Here is a 16281-nt window from a genome sequence, read left to right on the forward strand (position 1 = left end):
TGAGGCAGACAGCGCAGAGCCTGCTTGGAATTCTCTCTCCCTCCCTCTCTCTCTGCCCCTCCTGCACTAGTGTGCATTCAAACACACGTGCACCCTCTTTCTCTCCCAAAGTAAATAAACTTAACAAAAGACATACATCTTATACATATTAGATGATATCTTTTTATAATATATATTTAGTACTGGCTAAATTACATCACATATGTTAATCTGGAACTTTTTTTTCACTTAATATATGGTAGACAATTTTCCATTTCTGTATATATAGGTTTACTTGAATCTTTTTAATGATTACCTAGTATTTCATAGCATAGATTATACAATAGTTTTCTTAACTATTCCCCTATTATATTAATAGGGTTATTTTTTCCCTCAAATCTTTAGTGTTGCCATTTTCCATTCATTCTGGGTCTTGAAAATAAGTTGGTATGTAGTGTTCAGCAAGTCCTCTAAATAATCTTTTATTTTATGTTAAGGCTTAACAGACAGGTCCGAAAGAATTTCTGAAACGTTGCTGATTTACAACTTCAAACAAACTTACCCCTTTCTTATTCCTTAATATCAGAGCAGGATGGTGAGTGGGTGGGGGAAGTATGTGCTTTTTCTCACTACTTTTGTTTTTTATTTATTTTTTAAAAATGTTTATTTATTTTTATTTTTGAGAGAGAGAGAGCATGAGCAAAGGAGCTGAACCATGACCTGAGCTGAAATCAAAGAGTCAGACGCTTAACCAATGAGCCACCCAGGCGCCCCACTACTTTTGTTTTTTTAAAGAAATCTCTATACTCAGTGTGGGTTCAAACTCAGGACCCTGAGAACAAGAGTTAAATGTTCTACCAACTGAGCCAGCCAGGCACCCCTGTTCTTAACTACTTTCGTCATTGTTTTAAGTTAAGGGAAAAAAAAAGCTGTCTTTTTTTCCTCTCTAAATGTTAATGGTTACCTTAAATCTAGAATTTTAATTTGGGGATATTCCTTAGTTATTTAGCTTTCTAGCACCTATCTTCACAACATATAAATGGCGAAGAATTGCTATGTATTGTTTCTGTAGAATTTGAGATGCTAAAGAACTCAGATGTAATTATTTTTGGTGAAAGTTACAGATAAAATGGATCACTGAAGGAGACTTGGCTCTTTGGAAACCCTTAAAATCAGAATGAGTGCTAATTTCTCACTGGATGGTTTAGGTTTATTTTCCCCGAAAATACAGAGAGAGTTAACATGTCCATTCCTTTTTCCCAGTAGCATTTCCCTACCTCAATGTGAATAATCATTCTAGATCTCAAAGCACAAGAGATCAGTTAGCCAAGATACGTCTGACTGATTTAGGAGATTATTGTTTTTTAATTTCCTAAAACTTATGGAAGTATCACCAAGAATAACATGATGAAAGAAACAGTGTCACAAAAGTCATAACTTTCTAAATATTTATATTGAATTAATGTCTTATTTTTACTAGAATGAATGCTAACCTGATTCATCATATGTATGAAATATTTGCTTGCCCATTTTCCATCTTTCAAGAGATAGAACATTATTTTTTTTAATGTTAAGTGTATTTGAGAGAGAGAGTGCATGCAAGCAGGGGAGGGGCAGAGAGAGAGGAAGAGAGAAAATCCCAAGCAGGCTCCACACTGTCAATGCAAAGCCCGACAGTGGGCTCGAATCCACAAACTGCAAGATCATGACCTGAGCCAAAGTCAAAAGTCGAACGCCCAACCAACTGAGCCACCCAGGCACCCTAAGGGATGGAACATTTTTAATAATAGCATCTATTAGGGGCACCTGGGTGGCTTAGTCGGTTAAGCATTCAACTTCAGCTCAGGTCATAATCTCACCGTTTGTGAGTTTGAGCCCTGCACAGGACTTTGTTTTTTTGTTTTTAGTTTTATTTTGTATTTTGTTTTTAATTTATATCCAAGTTAGTTAGCACATAGTGCAACAGTGATTTCAGGAGTAGATTCCTTAGTGCCCCTTACCCATTTAGCCCATCCCCCCTCCCAAAACCCCTCCAGTAACCCTCAGTTTGTTCTCCATATTTAGGAGTCTCTTCTGTTTTGTCCCCCTCCCTGCTTTTATATTATTTTTGCTTCCCTTCCCTTGTGTTCATCTGTTTTGTATATTAAAGTCCTCATATGAGTGAAGTCATATGATATTTTCTTTCTCTGACTAATTTCACTTAGCATAATACCCTCTAGTCCATCCACGTACTTGCACATGGTGAGATTTCATTCTTTTTGATTGCCGAGTAATCATCTTCTTTATCCATTCATAAATTCATCCATCATGGATCCATTCATCCATCAATGGACATTTGGGCTCTTTCCATACTTTGGCTATTATTGACAGTGCTGCTATAATCATTGGGGTGCATGTCTCCCTTCGAAACAGCACACCTGTATCCTGTGGATAAATGCCTAGTAGTGCAATTGCTGGGTCATAGGGTAGTTCTATTTTTAGTTTTTTGAGGAACCTCCACGCTGTTTTCCAGAGTGGCTGCACCAGCTTGCATTCCCACCTGCATAGGACTTTGTGCTGACAGCTCAGAGCCTGGAGCCTGCTTCGGATTCTGTGTCTCCCTCTCTCTCTGCCCCTCCCCAGCTAGTGCTCTGTCTCTCTCTTTTTCTCAAAAATAAATAAATATCAAAAAAAAATTTTTTTTTAATGATAGCATCTACCAACTCAAAGATAACCCCCCTCCACTGACATTTATTTCAATGGTCATAGAAAAAAAATTAAATCTTGGCTCCACAGTAATTGTGCAAACTTGCGTACATCATTTAATTTCTCAGTGCCTTAATTTCATCATCTATGGAATGAGAATAACAGTTCTACCTCCTAGGGTTGTGTGCAGATTAAATGAATTAATATATGAAAGCATCAAAGCAGATCCTACCTGTTAATACATGTCCATTATTGTTACTGCTTTTACTATCAGAAGGGCTATGAGTTTGCCTGTCTGACTTGCCCCAATCATGTCTCTGCTGCAGAATTAAAAAGGAGTACTAAAACCCGGAGTTAGTCAATTCAGGGAAACATAAATGGTCATTTTGAAACATTTAGATAGATCAAAATTTGGTTTTTCTGTTAGAATATATGTGGCCTCCTATTAATAGATCAGAGTTTCCCCCTCTATTTAAGATTTGTTTAAATTCTTAATTTGGAGAAAGCTGTTTAAAAATTTAGGAGCGCCTGGCTGACTCAGTTGCTGGAGCATGTGACTCTTGATCTTAGGGTTGTAAGTTGAAGCCCCACATTGGGTATGGAAATTATTTAAAAATAAAATATTAAAAAAATAATAAAAGTAAGAATTTAAGGAGAAATTTTGAGCATTTAACATGTAATTTAAAAATTAACCATTCTGGGGGCGCCTGGGTGGCGCAGTCGGTTAAGCGTCCGACTTCAGCCAGGTCACGATCTCGCGGTCCGGGAGTTCGAGCCCCGCGTCAGGCTCTGGGCTGATGGCTCAGACCCTGGAGCCTGTTTCCGATTCTGTGTCTCCCTCTCTCTCTGCCCCTCCCCCGTTCATGCTCTGTCTCTCTCTGTCCCAAAAATAAATAAATGTTGAAAAAAAAATTTTTAAAAAAATAAAAATTAACCATTCTGAACCATGCTATGAGAAAAAACTTGAGCTGTTCTGCAGTCTTTCAGTTTTTAGTCATTTATCAAACCCCTTGCTTCCTTAGCTTCTTCTGAATGAAAAGAGCCTGTCATATATTTTAATATTATTGTGTTATAAGGTCAATAGTAAAAATTATATATACTGAAGATAACTGAAAAGGATCATGTTATTCCTGTAATAAATTATTTATTTTTAAACTGATCCTTGTGTAATAAAAAGATTACACATGAGAGTTCTGACTCTATCCCTAAACCTACTATATAATCTTGAGTAAGTCACCTAAAATATTCATTTTCCTCATTTCTAAAATAAGGTAAAATTCTAAGTACCTTATTTTGGAGGAAATCACTCCAAAATTATCTGCTCCTATGACAATGACCCTGATTAACCTCCTTTCAATAGCTCAGCTAAGAAATACAGAGACATATTGACAGTGTTGAACTTTATCTGAGCTCTGTGCTCTCTAAAAGCAGAAATGGTTGAGAAAACATCCCAGCTAACTGAAAAAGACCACCCTGCTCACAAATATTCTAAGATAAGACCTTGTCCATCCTTCTCCATGATTGCCAGGAGACTCCCTTGTTTACCTGCCTCTGTAAAACCCCTGGTCCATTCCTGTTTCTTTAAGACACTCATTAATAAGCATTTTCCATCTTGCAATAGCCTGAACAGAATCATATCCTTAATTGTCCAGTGTGTTTGTCTTTCATAATATTATTAAATTCCAAAGCTAAATTTTGGAAAGCAGGAAAGGCATGTTGGCTTTAAAAATTACTCCAGCCAAAGTTACCTTATGAGGACACTTACTATAATATAATTGGTCCATGAACTTTTTAAGTGCAGAAATATCGATGAGGTTGTAGAAATAATGTACAAATGAAGTTCCAATGCCTTTTTCTCTAGGTTTGGGTTGCTCTGTAAAGGGGAAGCCAGGGAGGAATTTCCTGAGTAAAACTCATTTCCGTTCCCATTGCCCTTTAAAGGGACTTCACTTAGAGAACCGTTGTGATCTGACAGTGCCTTGGGTTCTTTCGTGTTGGTTGTGCAAGATGGCAAGGTGACAACCTTTCCCATAGCTGATGTGGATTGACAGCTCCTCCTGGAGGGGGTGGGTAAGGGTCGAAAGGCACTTTGGCCATGAAGAGACGGCTCCTTGAGGTCTGAAGGAAGACAGAAGGTTGAGTCTGTGGATGGTGTGCTGACCTCTTGGTGGTACCTGTCAGGTAGAATGTAGCGGTAAACATAATATTCAGAATTTAACAGTAAGGGACAAAGGGAATCTGGTGGCCCAATTGCAGCAGTTTAAGACTTTGAAAGTAAGTAAATATTTTCACATAAAAGGAATACTTTTTTTTTTTTTTTTAATTTTAGAAAGAGAGAGAGAGGAAGGGAGAGGGGCAGAGGGAGAGAGAGAATTTTAGGCAGGCTCCATGCTCAGCATGGAGCTCAACACAAGGCTTCATCCCATGACCCTGGGATCATGATCTGAGTTGAAATCAAGATTACGCTCAACCAAATGAGCCACCTAGGTGCCCCAAAAGGAATGCTTATTAAGAGAAGGGAGTGATTTAACCTCACTTGCTTACCCGTTGGCCTACTGGAGGTAGGGTATACTTCATTATACTTCTCTGCTTTCAGAAATAAAACTGTACCCAATGTCATTTAAAGAAGCACTTTCTATATCTAAAGTATTGTGCCTGTCCTTCACCAAACCCCAACATTTCCAATGTAAGAACTTTTCATTCTGCTTTTGAAACCTGACTCTTCTTTCATTGGGCAATTCTGGTGGATCCTATGAAGAAAAAATTATTCACGTGGAGATATTAAGTGAGATTTCTTTTTTTTTTGTTTGAAGTGAGATTTCTTAAGTTGTTTTTTTTCTGATTCACGTCTTGCTAATACTCTGATTTTTCCAGTGTCATTCCAATAGTGTCAGCACATTTTTCAGAATCAATCCTGAGTTCCACCCTCACCGTGCCCATTCTCCACCTTACCATGACCATTCCTCTACTCTGCTGCATGAGGAAGCAAGTGGTAGAGGCTAAGAAGTTGTAGGATATGATGAGATCTAAGTTCTGATCGTGGCTCCGCCCCTCAGGGGTAATGTGACTTGGGTTGACCTAAGCTTCAATGTCCCAATTTTAAAATAGGAACCTATAATAGCACCAATCTCAAAAATTTTTTGTGAGGATCAAATAAGAAAATACATGCAATGTGTTTGTAACACTGGAAACACTCAGTAGGTGCTTAGCTATTAATATTACCCTATATGGCCTTGAATTACTGGTTTATCATTTTATGCTAAAATATATTGTCTCCCTTATTAGATTGGAACCTTCATGAAAGTGGAAAGCCACTTTGTTTTTATTAGTCCTTAAATTAACTTTAAAACAGGTATAAAATTCATTTATTATCTGTACAAGATTAGGAACTGTGTTGAGTTCCAGCCCACAGCTCAGTGTTGCAGGTACATGTGCACACACCCATATAAAGTGGTCATTCCAATTTATTCATCCAATTTCCATCCCACTTAAACAGCCACCCCTTGCCAAACCCTTAGGCTTAAAAATAAAACCCTTAAAAAAATAGGGGTGCCTGGGTGGCTCAGTCAGTTGAGCATCCGACTCTTAATTTCAGCTGAGGCCATGATCCCAGGGTCATGGGATCCAGCTCCTTGTTGGGTCCGTGCTGAGCATGGAGCCTGCTTGAGATTCTCTCTCTCTCTCTCTCTCTCTCTCTCTCTCTCTCTCTGCCCTTCTCCCCTATTCACACGCTCTAAAAAAAAAAAAAAAGATAAATAAAACCAACAAGCAAATTCATATATAGAATGAACAAAGCAATTCTGCTCCTGAGTATCTATCCCAGGGAAGTTTTCAGACAAGTCCATAAAGGAGGAGGGAAAAGGAAGAGGAAGAGAGTGATGGGGGAGAAGAATGAATATTGATTCCACCCCAATGCTCAATAAATGGATCTTTATGTTTTTATAAATGTGTAATTGAGCAATGAATCTTTGTTAATAATGATAAGCTGTGAGCAAATTATGTGCACAAGAATATATTTAATGTTTTCAGAGCCAATTTTGAGAATGATGAAGACATAAAGACTTATAAAAACCCTTATTTCTGGAGGCCTTGATCAAATCCTTTCTCTTGAGTTTCTAAACGTTCTGGATTCATATACTTACCCATATAGTATATTTACATAGACAAGGGACTGGTCCTCCAATAGAATTATAACAACCTATTGTGCAAGAAATTCTTAGAAAACTAATATAGATGGTACCTTGTGCCAAATTATTGTACAACAGCATTTTTATGTTTTAAATACAGTAGCATTGGGGTGCCTTGGTGGCTCAGTCAGTTAAGTGTCCAACTCTTGATTTCAGCTCAGGTCATGATTCCAGGATCATGGGCTCTGCACTGAGCATGGAGCCTGCTTAAGGTTCTCTCTTCCTCTGCCCCTCTGCCCTTCTTCCCCCACCCCCCTCAGAATACATACATACATACATATAGTAGTGTTATTAGTGACAGTGGAAAAGAAGAAAGCTATTCTGTCCCAAAGCTTGATCAAGCATTCTGAGGATGCTGAATAAATTATTGCTCAGTGGCTGACATACTGGTAATTAGCAATAACAAAAGAGCTAAGTCTTAATAAGGGCTAAGCGTCACACACAGTTTAAGCACTTTACAGGTACGTGATTTAGACCTCACATATCATCCCTGTGAGCAGGGTACTATCAGGAGCTCCATCCTACTCGTGAGGAGTGAAGTCTGGGAAGGTTAAATCACCGAAGGCACAGTCCAGATTTGAGGTCCAGTGTAGCTGCAGAACTTGCACGTTTATGTGCTAGACAGAGAGAAATTGCACAACTTCCTTTCTCTATTTTCTATCAAGAAGTGTTGCTTCTTAGAGAAAAATATAAGGTTCATGTTCTTGGGTTTTATCCCCTGTTCTGTTTTGCTAGTGGCGTAGCACATTCTCATTTCATTGGATTGTCAGGTCTACTTCTTTTTTTACATTTATTTATTTTTGAGAGACAAACAGAACACAAGTAGGGGAGGGGCAGAGAGAGAAGGAGACACAGAATCCGAAGCAGGCTTCAGGTTCTGTGCCCGATGTGGGGCTCAAACTCAAAAACCATGAGCTCATGACCTGAGTCGAAGTTGGACACTTATCCGACTGAGCCACCCAGGTGCCCCTCTACTTCTGTTTATTAAACAGATCAGTTTCTCCAAAAGCTCATCCTTTCACTTGCCGTGGACTGTGGTTAGAAACTCTCCTTTTAAATTTCCAATAGCCAAATATCAGTAGAAGCTATAGATAGATGTAAATTCAGATCAGAATCCACCCTAGGGGGTACGGGCAAACCAGACCTAATCTGAGGGCTAAGCATTGGCACAATTTCTTTTTCCTCATGGATTATTCAAGGTGAACTCAATTAAATTTGTATAAATCTTCCTCTGAGCTGGCACTGTAAAAGTGTTCTATTGATCTCAGCCTTCCTCTCTGTTTCTTTACATTCGCAAGCAATATGCAGTCTTTTTTTTCCCCCTGCAGCTTGAGGGAACTCTTAAGTAGGTCACAGTACTCTGTTTCTACTTGAAATATCTCCTTGGGTTTTCTCCTGTAAAATGCATATGAGAACACAGAACTATCCACTAATGAAGAGCTACACTAAAGACAGAGAAACCTAAATACTGAATCTCATTATCAGAGATCACTAATCTGTTTTCCATCCCTTAGGTGTTAAAACACCTGTTGTTTACTATTGCCCTAAAAAGCAATCATACTTATGTAAGTCTGATGTCCCAAGGTAACTGCATCCTTCTTATGACCTGCAGCTTCTCATAATTAGGCCTAAAACTTTACACCTCAGAGGTGTTTCAAAGCTCTGCACATGATAACATTCTTTAGTCCTCTAATTACTGTTTTTTATCCCAGCCTGCTCTTTGTTTATGCTTTTGACTCCTGTGCTTAATGATGGAGATGATAGTGCTAGAAAACTATGGGATGGATAGCAGACCTAGCTCCCTCCTCAGCCCCTTTATTTGGAAACTACTCCTTCCCTCCACACATGGAGCACACAGAAGCTGTTGTGCTTTTAAAGACTGACCTCTTGGCTGTGGTGGCCATTTTTCATCAGTGAGTCATTTATTCAAGCTAGGCATCAGCGACCTTCCCAGGATTTTTAAATTTTATGCAAGGTGTGTGAGTTAGCCTTTATCTGGTGATGGGAGCTGTGACATGTGAATTTAAGACAGGCAAAATGTGAATTTAATAACTTTGTTTATTGTGCCCCAAAAGACATGGTATTCAGTGAGAAAAAAATGAGGCTGATCCACCTACATCAGACGATACAAAGTTCTGTGCCCACTCAAGTCCCCAGTTCCAGCTGTGCCTCAATCTCAAACCATTCCTACATTCTGCTGTTTGGCTTCTGACCTTTGCTGACTTTGCTCACTATTGAACATCTAAAATTGAATACAGGGGCACCTGAGTGGCTCAGTAGGTTAAGTGTCCAGCTCTTGATTTTGGCTCAGGTCATGATCTCACCGTTCACGAGACTGAGCCCCACATGGGGCTCTGCACTGACATCATGGAGCCTGCTTAAGATTCTCTCTCTTCCTCTCTCTCTCTGTGCCTCCCCCCCCCCCTTTCTCTCTCTCTCTCTCTCTCTCTCTCTCTCTCTCTCTCTCTCAAAATAAATAACTTTAAAAAAAAAAAAAGTGAAGGGGCACCTGGGTGGCTCATTCGGTTGAGCATCTGACTTCAGCTCAGGTCATGATTTAACTATTCATGAGTTTGAGCCCCACATCGGGTTTGCCATTGTCAGCGTGGAGCCCGCTTTGGATCCTCTGTCCCCCTCTCTCTCTGACCCTCTCCCGCTTGCACTCTCTCAAAAATAAATAAACATTGTTTTAAAAAGCGAAAACCTTTATAAAAAATAATAATAATAATTAAAATTGAATACGGAGCCCAGCAATTAAAGCATGCCAGATTAGAGTGGTAGGTAGACAAATCTACAGTTGTCTCTGTATTTATGTCTATTTCTATATACATCTGTTGAATGAGTGTTGAACTATATGAGTGGTCCCAGTTATTCCAATAAAATCCCCTTTTAACCTAAGTTGGATTTCTGTTACTTCTAATAGACTTCCGACCCCCACAATAAACTAAGACAACTACTGCAAACATTAATTAGAAGCTTCTTTTGTCAGGATCTCAGTTTGCGAGTTGAGCCCCACCTCAGGCTCTGCACTGGCAGTGTAGAGCCTGCTTGGGATTCTCTCTCTCCCTCTCTGCCTCTCTCCTGCCCCTCTCTCAAAACAAATAAACTTAGAAAGAAAGAAAAGAAGGAAAGAAGGAGAGAAAGAAAGAAAGAAAGAAAGAAAGAAAGAAAGAAAGAAAGAAAAGAAAGAAAAGGAAAGAAACCTATTTTTCTAAATTAGAGGAGAATAATGAGACTATCAGAGTGGTGTAGAAAAACTGGGGCATTCGTATGCCAAAGTGTGGAATGAAGAATATTGAGTCCGAGAGCATGTGGGTGGCTATCAGTGGCATTGCCTTTCCCTCAGTATTTCTAGTTATGAAAGTCATGTTAGGAATTTCACTTAGTACCATGAGACAGCAGAGAGATCCCTCCTCCCAGAACTAATTAAAGTCACAGCACTTAGGGCAACATTGGAAATGCATCAACCCCTTCAAAACATGCTTTGTTATTACATGGATTTAGATGAGATCATGCTTCCCCAAGCCTATATAATGCAAGCCAGGCTAGGTCGTAAAGAACACGATTAATCATTCAACAAATATTAAGCAGCTACTATATGCCAGACACTAGGCCAAGCACTGGAAATATACAGTGTGCAAGAATACCTAGGTCCCTGTCCTCGTGAGGCTCACATTCTAGTGGGAGGACAGACAATAAACAATTGATAGGTAATTGTTTATAAAAGTGCTATGAAACAAAGGGAGTACTCTGATAAAACCTGTGTGCATCTGTTGGAGGGTAGTATACCTCATTTTTTATGTTTGTTTATTTTTGAGAGAGAGAGAGAACAGGGGAAGGGCAGAGAGATACAGAATCCCAAGCAGGTTCCACCCTGTCAGTGCAGAGCCTGATGCAGGGCTTGAACTCACAAATCATGAGATCATGACCCAAGCCGAAACCAAGAGTCAGAAGCTCTTGCCTGACCCACCCAGGCAACCCATGGAGGGTAATATACTTCAGACAGGTGATCAGGCAAGACCTTTTTGAGATGTGGACATTCAAGCTAAGACCTGAAGGATGAGAAAGAGTGAGCCACAGGAAAAGCAGTGTTAAGAGGGGAAATAAAGTGTAAAGGCCCTGCAGTGGAAAAAGCTTGAGGTGCTCTAGACAGTGTGATAAGCAAGGGGTAAAGTGACTTGAGATGAAGCTGGAGACATAAGCAAACGCCAGGGCGTGCTGGGCTGTTCAGACATGTGAAAAGTTTTATTTTTGGGGCAAAGAGACATTTGCAAAAAGATCATTTTGGCTTTAAGGTGAGTAATAGATTCAGACAGGGGTGGAGAGGTACTGTCTTAGCTTGTTTGGGTCTACTTTCAAAGCAGTTAGGCCACAGACTGGGTAGCTTATAAACAGAAAATGTATTGCTTACAGTTTTGGAGGCTGGAAAGTCCAAGATCAGGGTGCTAGTGTGGCTTTGCCTTATGCTAAAGACACTCTTCCTGGTTCCCAGCCAGTTCCTTTTTGCTGTGTCTTTACCTGGTGGCAGGGGCTAGTGAGCTCTCTGGAGCCTCTTTCTCAAGAGCGCTAATCTCATTCATGAGGCCTCCACCCTCAAGATTAAAGCACCCCACCCCCCACCCCCCTGCCCCAAGGCCTATCTACCAATACCGTCACCTTTGGGGGTTAGGATTTCAACACAGGAATTTGGGAGGGACACATACATTCCAACCACAGCAGGTGCGGACAGTGGAGATGGGGGAGAGCAGAGAGAGGTGTTGCAAATCCAGGTGAGAGGAGAGTTGCTGGCAGTGAAAACAGAAGTTGAGGGATTATAGACATGTCCTGGGTACAGAACGCAGGAATCTCAGTAATTCAGGACTACGTTGACTGTTTAGCCCAAGATTTCCTAAACCGTGGTGGCTAGCTAACAGCATCATCTCAGGAGCTACCAAAAACAGACTACTGAGTCCCATCCCTAAAGCTTAGGACTCAGTAGTCTGGGGTGGAGGCCAGAAGTCTGAACTTTCCATGAACGCTTGAGAGATTCTGACTTGAGGCCAGACTTGAAAAAACCATAGATTTTTGCTCTTATTCCAGGTGAGCTTTCGTCCCACACCCTGCTCTGCGCTATCTCCTCACGTGGCCCAGCCAGCACGCGTTAAGAGTGTATACTCATCTCAGGGCACCTGGGTGGCACAGTTGGTTACGGGACCCACTCTTGATTTCGGCACGGGTCATGATCTCAAGGTTCGTGAGTTCAAGCCCCACATCGGGCTCTGTGCTGGCAGTGTGGAACTTGCTTGGGATTCTCTCCCCCACTCTCTCTCTGTCCCTCCCCTGCTCATGCTTTAGATTGTGTGTGCTCTCTCTCTCTCTCTCTCTCTCTCTCTCTCTCAATAATAAATAAATGTAAGAAAAAAAATAAAAGAGGGTATACTCATCTCAAAGCAGCAACAACACCAGGAAGCAGCAATGAGCATCCCAGATTCTGGCTCCCTGACTAGCAAGTTTAAGCCCCGTAGCCCATCTAACCTCAAACAGCAGGGGTAGTTAGGGAAATGAGCTCTCCTATTGAACTGACTCTCTAACTAACCTGTTTTGGACATTTAGCTTTGTTGAAAAAGCTGCCTGAAAGGGTGTGGTTTTACCTTCCTGTAAAAGGCAGAATAGTAGGCCTTTGCAAGTCAGATAATTGAGGTCCTTCTGAGCTTCACGGTTTCTTCATTAGTATAGTCTAGAATTGGAGTTGGTAAGTTGAATTGGCCTTAAAACAGCAGGTTCCCAAAGGCAGAGGCCAAGGGGAAAGCGGGCTTTGCTGCCCTTCATTCCCTAAGATCTTCAATAGCTTCCCAGCCAACCACCAAAAATAAATTCATATACCACATAAAACCAAAGGAAGAAAAGTTTCTTAACTACCCCCATCTTCTGCTGCATTCTTTGATGGAATCTCTTTTATGAAAATTCTGGAGCTATCCCTGGCTCCAGGAAGGATTTGAAACCAATCCAGATCCCCTTCCATATATACTAGTGTAAAGATTAAAATTCTACTAGTTGTTTGGTTTTTTTTTTTTTTTTTTTCTGTTCCAGGCCAGGATGGAGTAACAGGGATTAGATATGCCCTCTCACCTAAAAGAAAGAAAGAAAGAAAGAAAGAAAGAAAGAAAGAAAGAAAGAAAGAAAGAAAGAAAGAAAGAAAAAGAAAAAAGAAACTGGGGGAAAAAACGTACAAAAAAATAAAAACAGCTCTTAAGACCCTGGACACTGGACATGATCTTATGGTTCTTGAGTTTGAGCCCCACATCGGACTCTGTGATGGTAGCTCAGAGCCTGGAGCCTGCTTCAGGTTCTGTGTCTCCCTCTCTCTCTGCCCCTCCCCCATTGTGCTCGCTCTCTCTCACGCTCTCTCTCTCTCTTTCTCTCTCTCAAAAATAAATAAATATTTTAAAAAAAGAAATGTTAAAAAGACACTAGATACTGGACAACAAAGACAGTCATCTCTGAGAGGTAGGAAAACAAACAAGGTGAGACCTAACAACTGCTCCAGCTTCCTGCCTTGACATAGTTTCCAGGCCACAGTGCAGCCAGGGAGCAACAGATGTTGATTATGGTGATACATATGATAAAATATATCACACTGATACTTCATTGCACTTTACTGTGTGTCAATGTAACCTCAATAAAACAAAATACTACTAATAAAGCTTCTCTCCTTGAGCTTCTGGTTTCCATGCCTACTAAAATGGAAGTCCCACTGAAAAGGGAACCATTTTATTTTATTTTTTTAAGTTTAGTTATTTATTTCAACAGAGAGAGACAGCCACCACATGTGTGCACGAGCAGGAGAGGGGTGGAGAGAAAAGGAAACAAAATCCAAAGCAGGCTCCTAACTGTCAGTACAGAGCCCAAGGTGAGGCTATTACTCACGAACCCTGAGATCATGACCTGAGCTGAAGTCCAACACTGAACCCACAGAACCAACTGACCCACCCAGGTGCCCCTAAGGAGGAACCATCTTAGATTTGTATTATTACATTATCACACTGGAGTGTCAATGAAAACCCATGCACAGAATTTCTAGGGAGAGCAAGGATGCTTACTAGGGAAGGTGAGATAGAGGAATGCAGAGAGAAGGGAGAAAGAGGTTGGGGGAAATGCAAACAAGCTTTGCCAATAGATGGAATTAGCAGGGGTGGTTCCAGTGGAAATGTGTGGTTGCCACAGTGCACGGAGAGTGTTACAGGCACTTGGTGGACAAGAGCCTGGGACCTCCAATCCCACAATGGGCAGGTGTTCTGCATGACAATGAGGGGTCCCACAGGAAATGCCGGACAGCACCCTACTGAGAAACCCTGGTGGAGGGATTCAGTGGTTCAAGCTCTTTGGCCCCTCCCCAACTCCCAGCATTACAAAGGGGTCTCAGAGTGCTTTCTGAGCTAAGGTTTGCAATGCAGAACAGAACACTTACTGGTCAGTCCTGTCTTAGCCAGTTAAGTTTTCCCGATGTTCCAGCTTCAAATATAATCAGAACCTCCAAAGCCTTGAGAACACTGACAGGAACACAAGAGATCATTTCTGAAGGTAACTCCTTAAACTTTAAAAACCTTTAAGAGAGCTAGTTACTGTAGCCAAGTTTCCACCAGTTTTCTTGTCCAGAATAGTTGGTCATAAAGTTAAAATTCTGTAAATTGGTGATGTGTTCTTAGTAATAAATAAACAAATACATCAGTCGATCAACCAATATGTATCTATGCATCCATCTTCCTAAGCAAAGTTTTTTTTTTGTGTGAGAAAGGAAGTTACAATAATGAAATTCGGGTTTAGAAGAGATTTTGTAGGTCATCTTGTTTGATAAGAGAAGGTTACTGAAAGAAAGTGCAGTGGAAAAACACCCCCCTCCCCTCAATAACCTAAGTTAATGCGCTGTATGGAAAAGCACAGCTTTGTGGACACTTCCCAATTAGGGCTTCATGTTTCCTTTATAGTATTTTGCAGTGTTTTCCTAACTTGGATATTTCCCCCATGCCATGACCTTTCAGGTCCCCAACCCACACTCATTTTCTCCGTGCCACTATTTCTCCTGACTTGCAGCTCTTCGGATCCTGTGCTCCCCTCCTCCTCCTAACGTCTGGATACTAAAGGTGTGCAACAGAATCATACTTCAGGGTCTGCAGCTTATGGAGCTCCCTTTTACTTATTTGTCCATATGTTTGTTTGTTTGTAATTTTTTTTTTTTCTTTAAGCTCTATGCCCAGTGTGGTGCTTGAACTCACGACCCTGAGATCAGTGTGTTCTACTGACTGAGTGAGCCAGGAGCCCCAGGACATCCTTTTTAAATTTACATCCGGAGACACCTGGATGCCTCAGTCGGTTGAGCATCTGACTATTGATTCCGGCTCAGGTCTTGATCCCAGAGTCCTAGGATTGAGCCCCACATCGGGTCAGCTCTAAGCATGGAGCCTGGTTGAGATATTCTCTCTCTCTCTCTCTCTCTCTCTCTCTCTCTCTCTCTCACACACACACACACACACACACACTCAGTCCCTCTCCCCTGCTTGCACTCTCTCTCTCACTTTCTAAAATATAAATAAATTAATTAATTTACATCCAGCAGGGGCGCCTGGGTGGCGCAGTCGGTTGAGCGTCCGACTTCAGCCAGGTCATGATCTCGCGGTCCGTGAGTTCGAGCCCTGCGTTGGGCTCTGGGCTGATGGCTCAGAGCCTGGAGCCTGTTTCCAATTCTGTGTCTCCCTCTCTCTCTGCCCCTCCCCCGTTCATGCTCTGTCTCTCTCTGTACCAAAAATAAATAAAAACGTTGAAAAAAAAAAAATTTAATTTACATCCAGCCTTCTCTCCTGCCTTCCAGGCTAAAATTTTTTACTGCCAGATGAACTTCACCAGCTGAGGCCTACTAGGACCTCAAGCTTAACCTGTCTAAACCAGTACTTGGGCTTGAACCCTTCTGTCATCCTTATTTCTCTGAAGGACATCACCTTACAGTAACCCTGGCTTGAAACCACAGTGGCTTCTCTGTCTCTGTCTCTTATGTTCAGTTGCCGGTCTTGTAGAGTTTGCCTCTGAAATGTGTCTTCCATCCATCCTTTTTTCTTTATTCCCTCTACCACTAGTCCAGTTCAGATTCTCATTACTTCCCACCAACCTCTGATTTTTCCTTCTTCAAATGGATTACAGCACAACTGATGATTTGTCAATAGTTTCCTCATAATCTACAAAATGACACATAAAGTCTTCACTTGGACTTTTAAGACTCTCCAAAGCATGGGCCCAGTTTTACTTTTTAACCTTATACCTGGTATTCCTGTTCTGTTTTATTTTTTTAATTTTTTTACTATTTTATTCTATTTTATTTTATATTTTATTTTATTTTATTTTATTTTATTTTATTTTATTTTATTTTTTATGTAATCCCTACACCCAATGTGGGGCTTGA

The 16281-nt window shown here is 40.9% G+C and overlaps 2 protein-coding genes across 9 annotated transcripts in view; one reads left to right on the plus strand and one right to left on the minus strand.

The window, feature by feature from the left end:
* Positions 1-16281, plus strand: part of XPOT (exportin for tRNA) — a 165537-nt gene that overhangs the window by 65026 nt on the left and 84230 nt on the right. The window lies entirely within an intron of this gene.
* The window catches only part of CB4H12orf56 (chromosome B4 C12orf56 homolog), a 114351-nt gene that overhangs the window by 60807 nt on the left and 37263 nt on the right, over positions 1-16281 (minus strand). For 5 of the 7 annotated variants that reach the window (XM_045464990.1, XM_045464984.1, XM_045464987.1 and 2 more), the window contains exon 4: positions 4430-4838. In XM_045464990.1, coding sequence (XP_045320946.1) covers positions 4430-4838 — 409 coding nt within the window. The remainder of the gene's footprint in view (positions 1-4429; positions 4839-16281) is intronic. The other 2 variants (XM_045464988.1, XM_045464991.1) reach the window with 2 other exon arrangements.

This window comes from Leopardus geoffroyi, chromosome B4, assembly GCF_018350155.1.
Source record: "Leopardus geoffroyi isolate Oge1 chromosome B4, O.geoffroyi_Oge1_pat1.0, whole genome shotgun sequence".
Classification (NCBI taxonomy): domain Eukaryota; kingdom Metazoa; phylum Chordata; class Mammalia; order Carnivora; family Felidae; genus Leopardus; species Leopardus geoffroyi.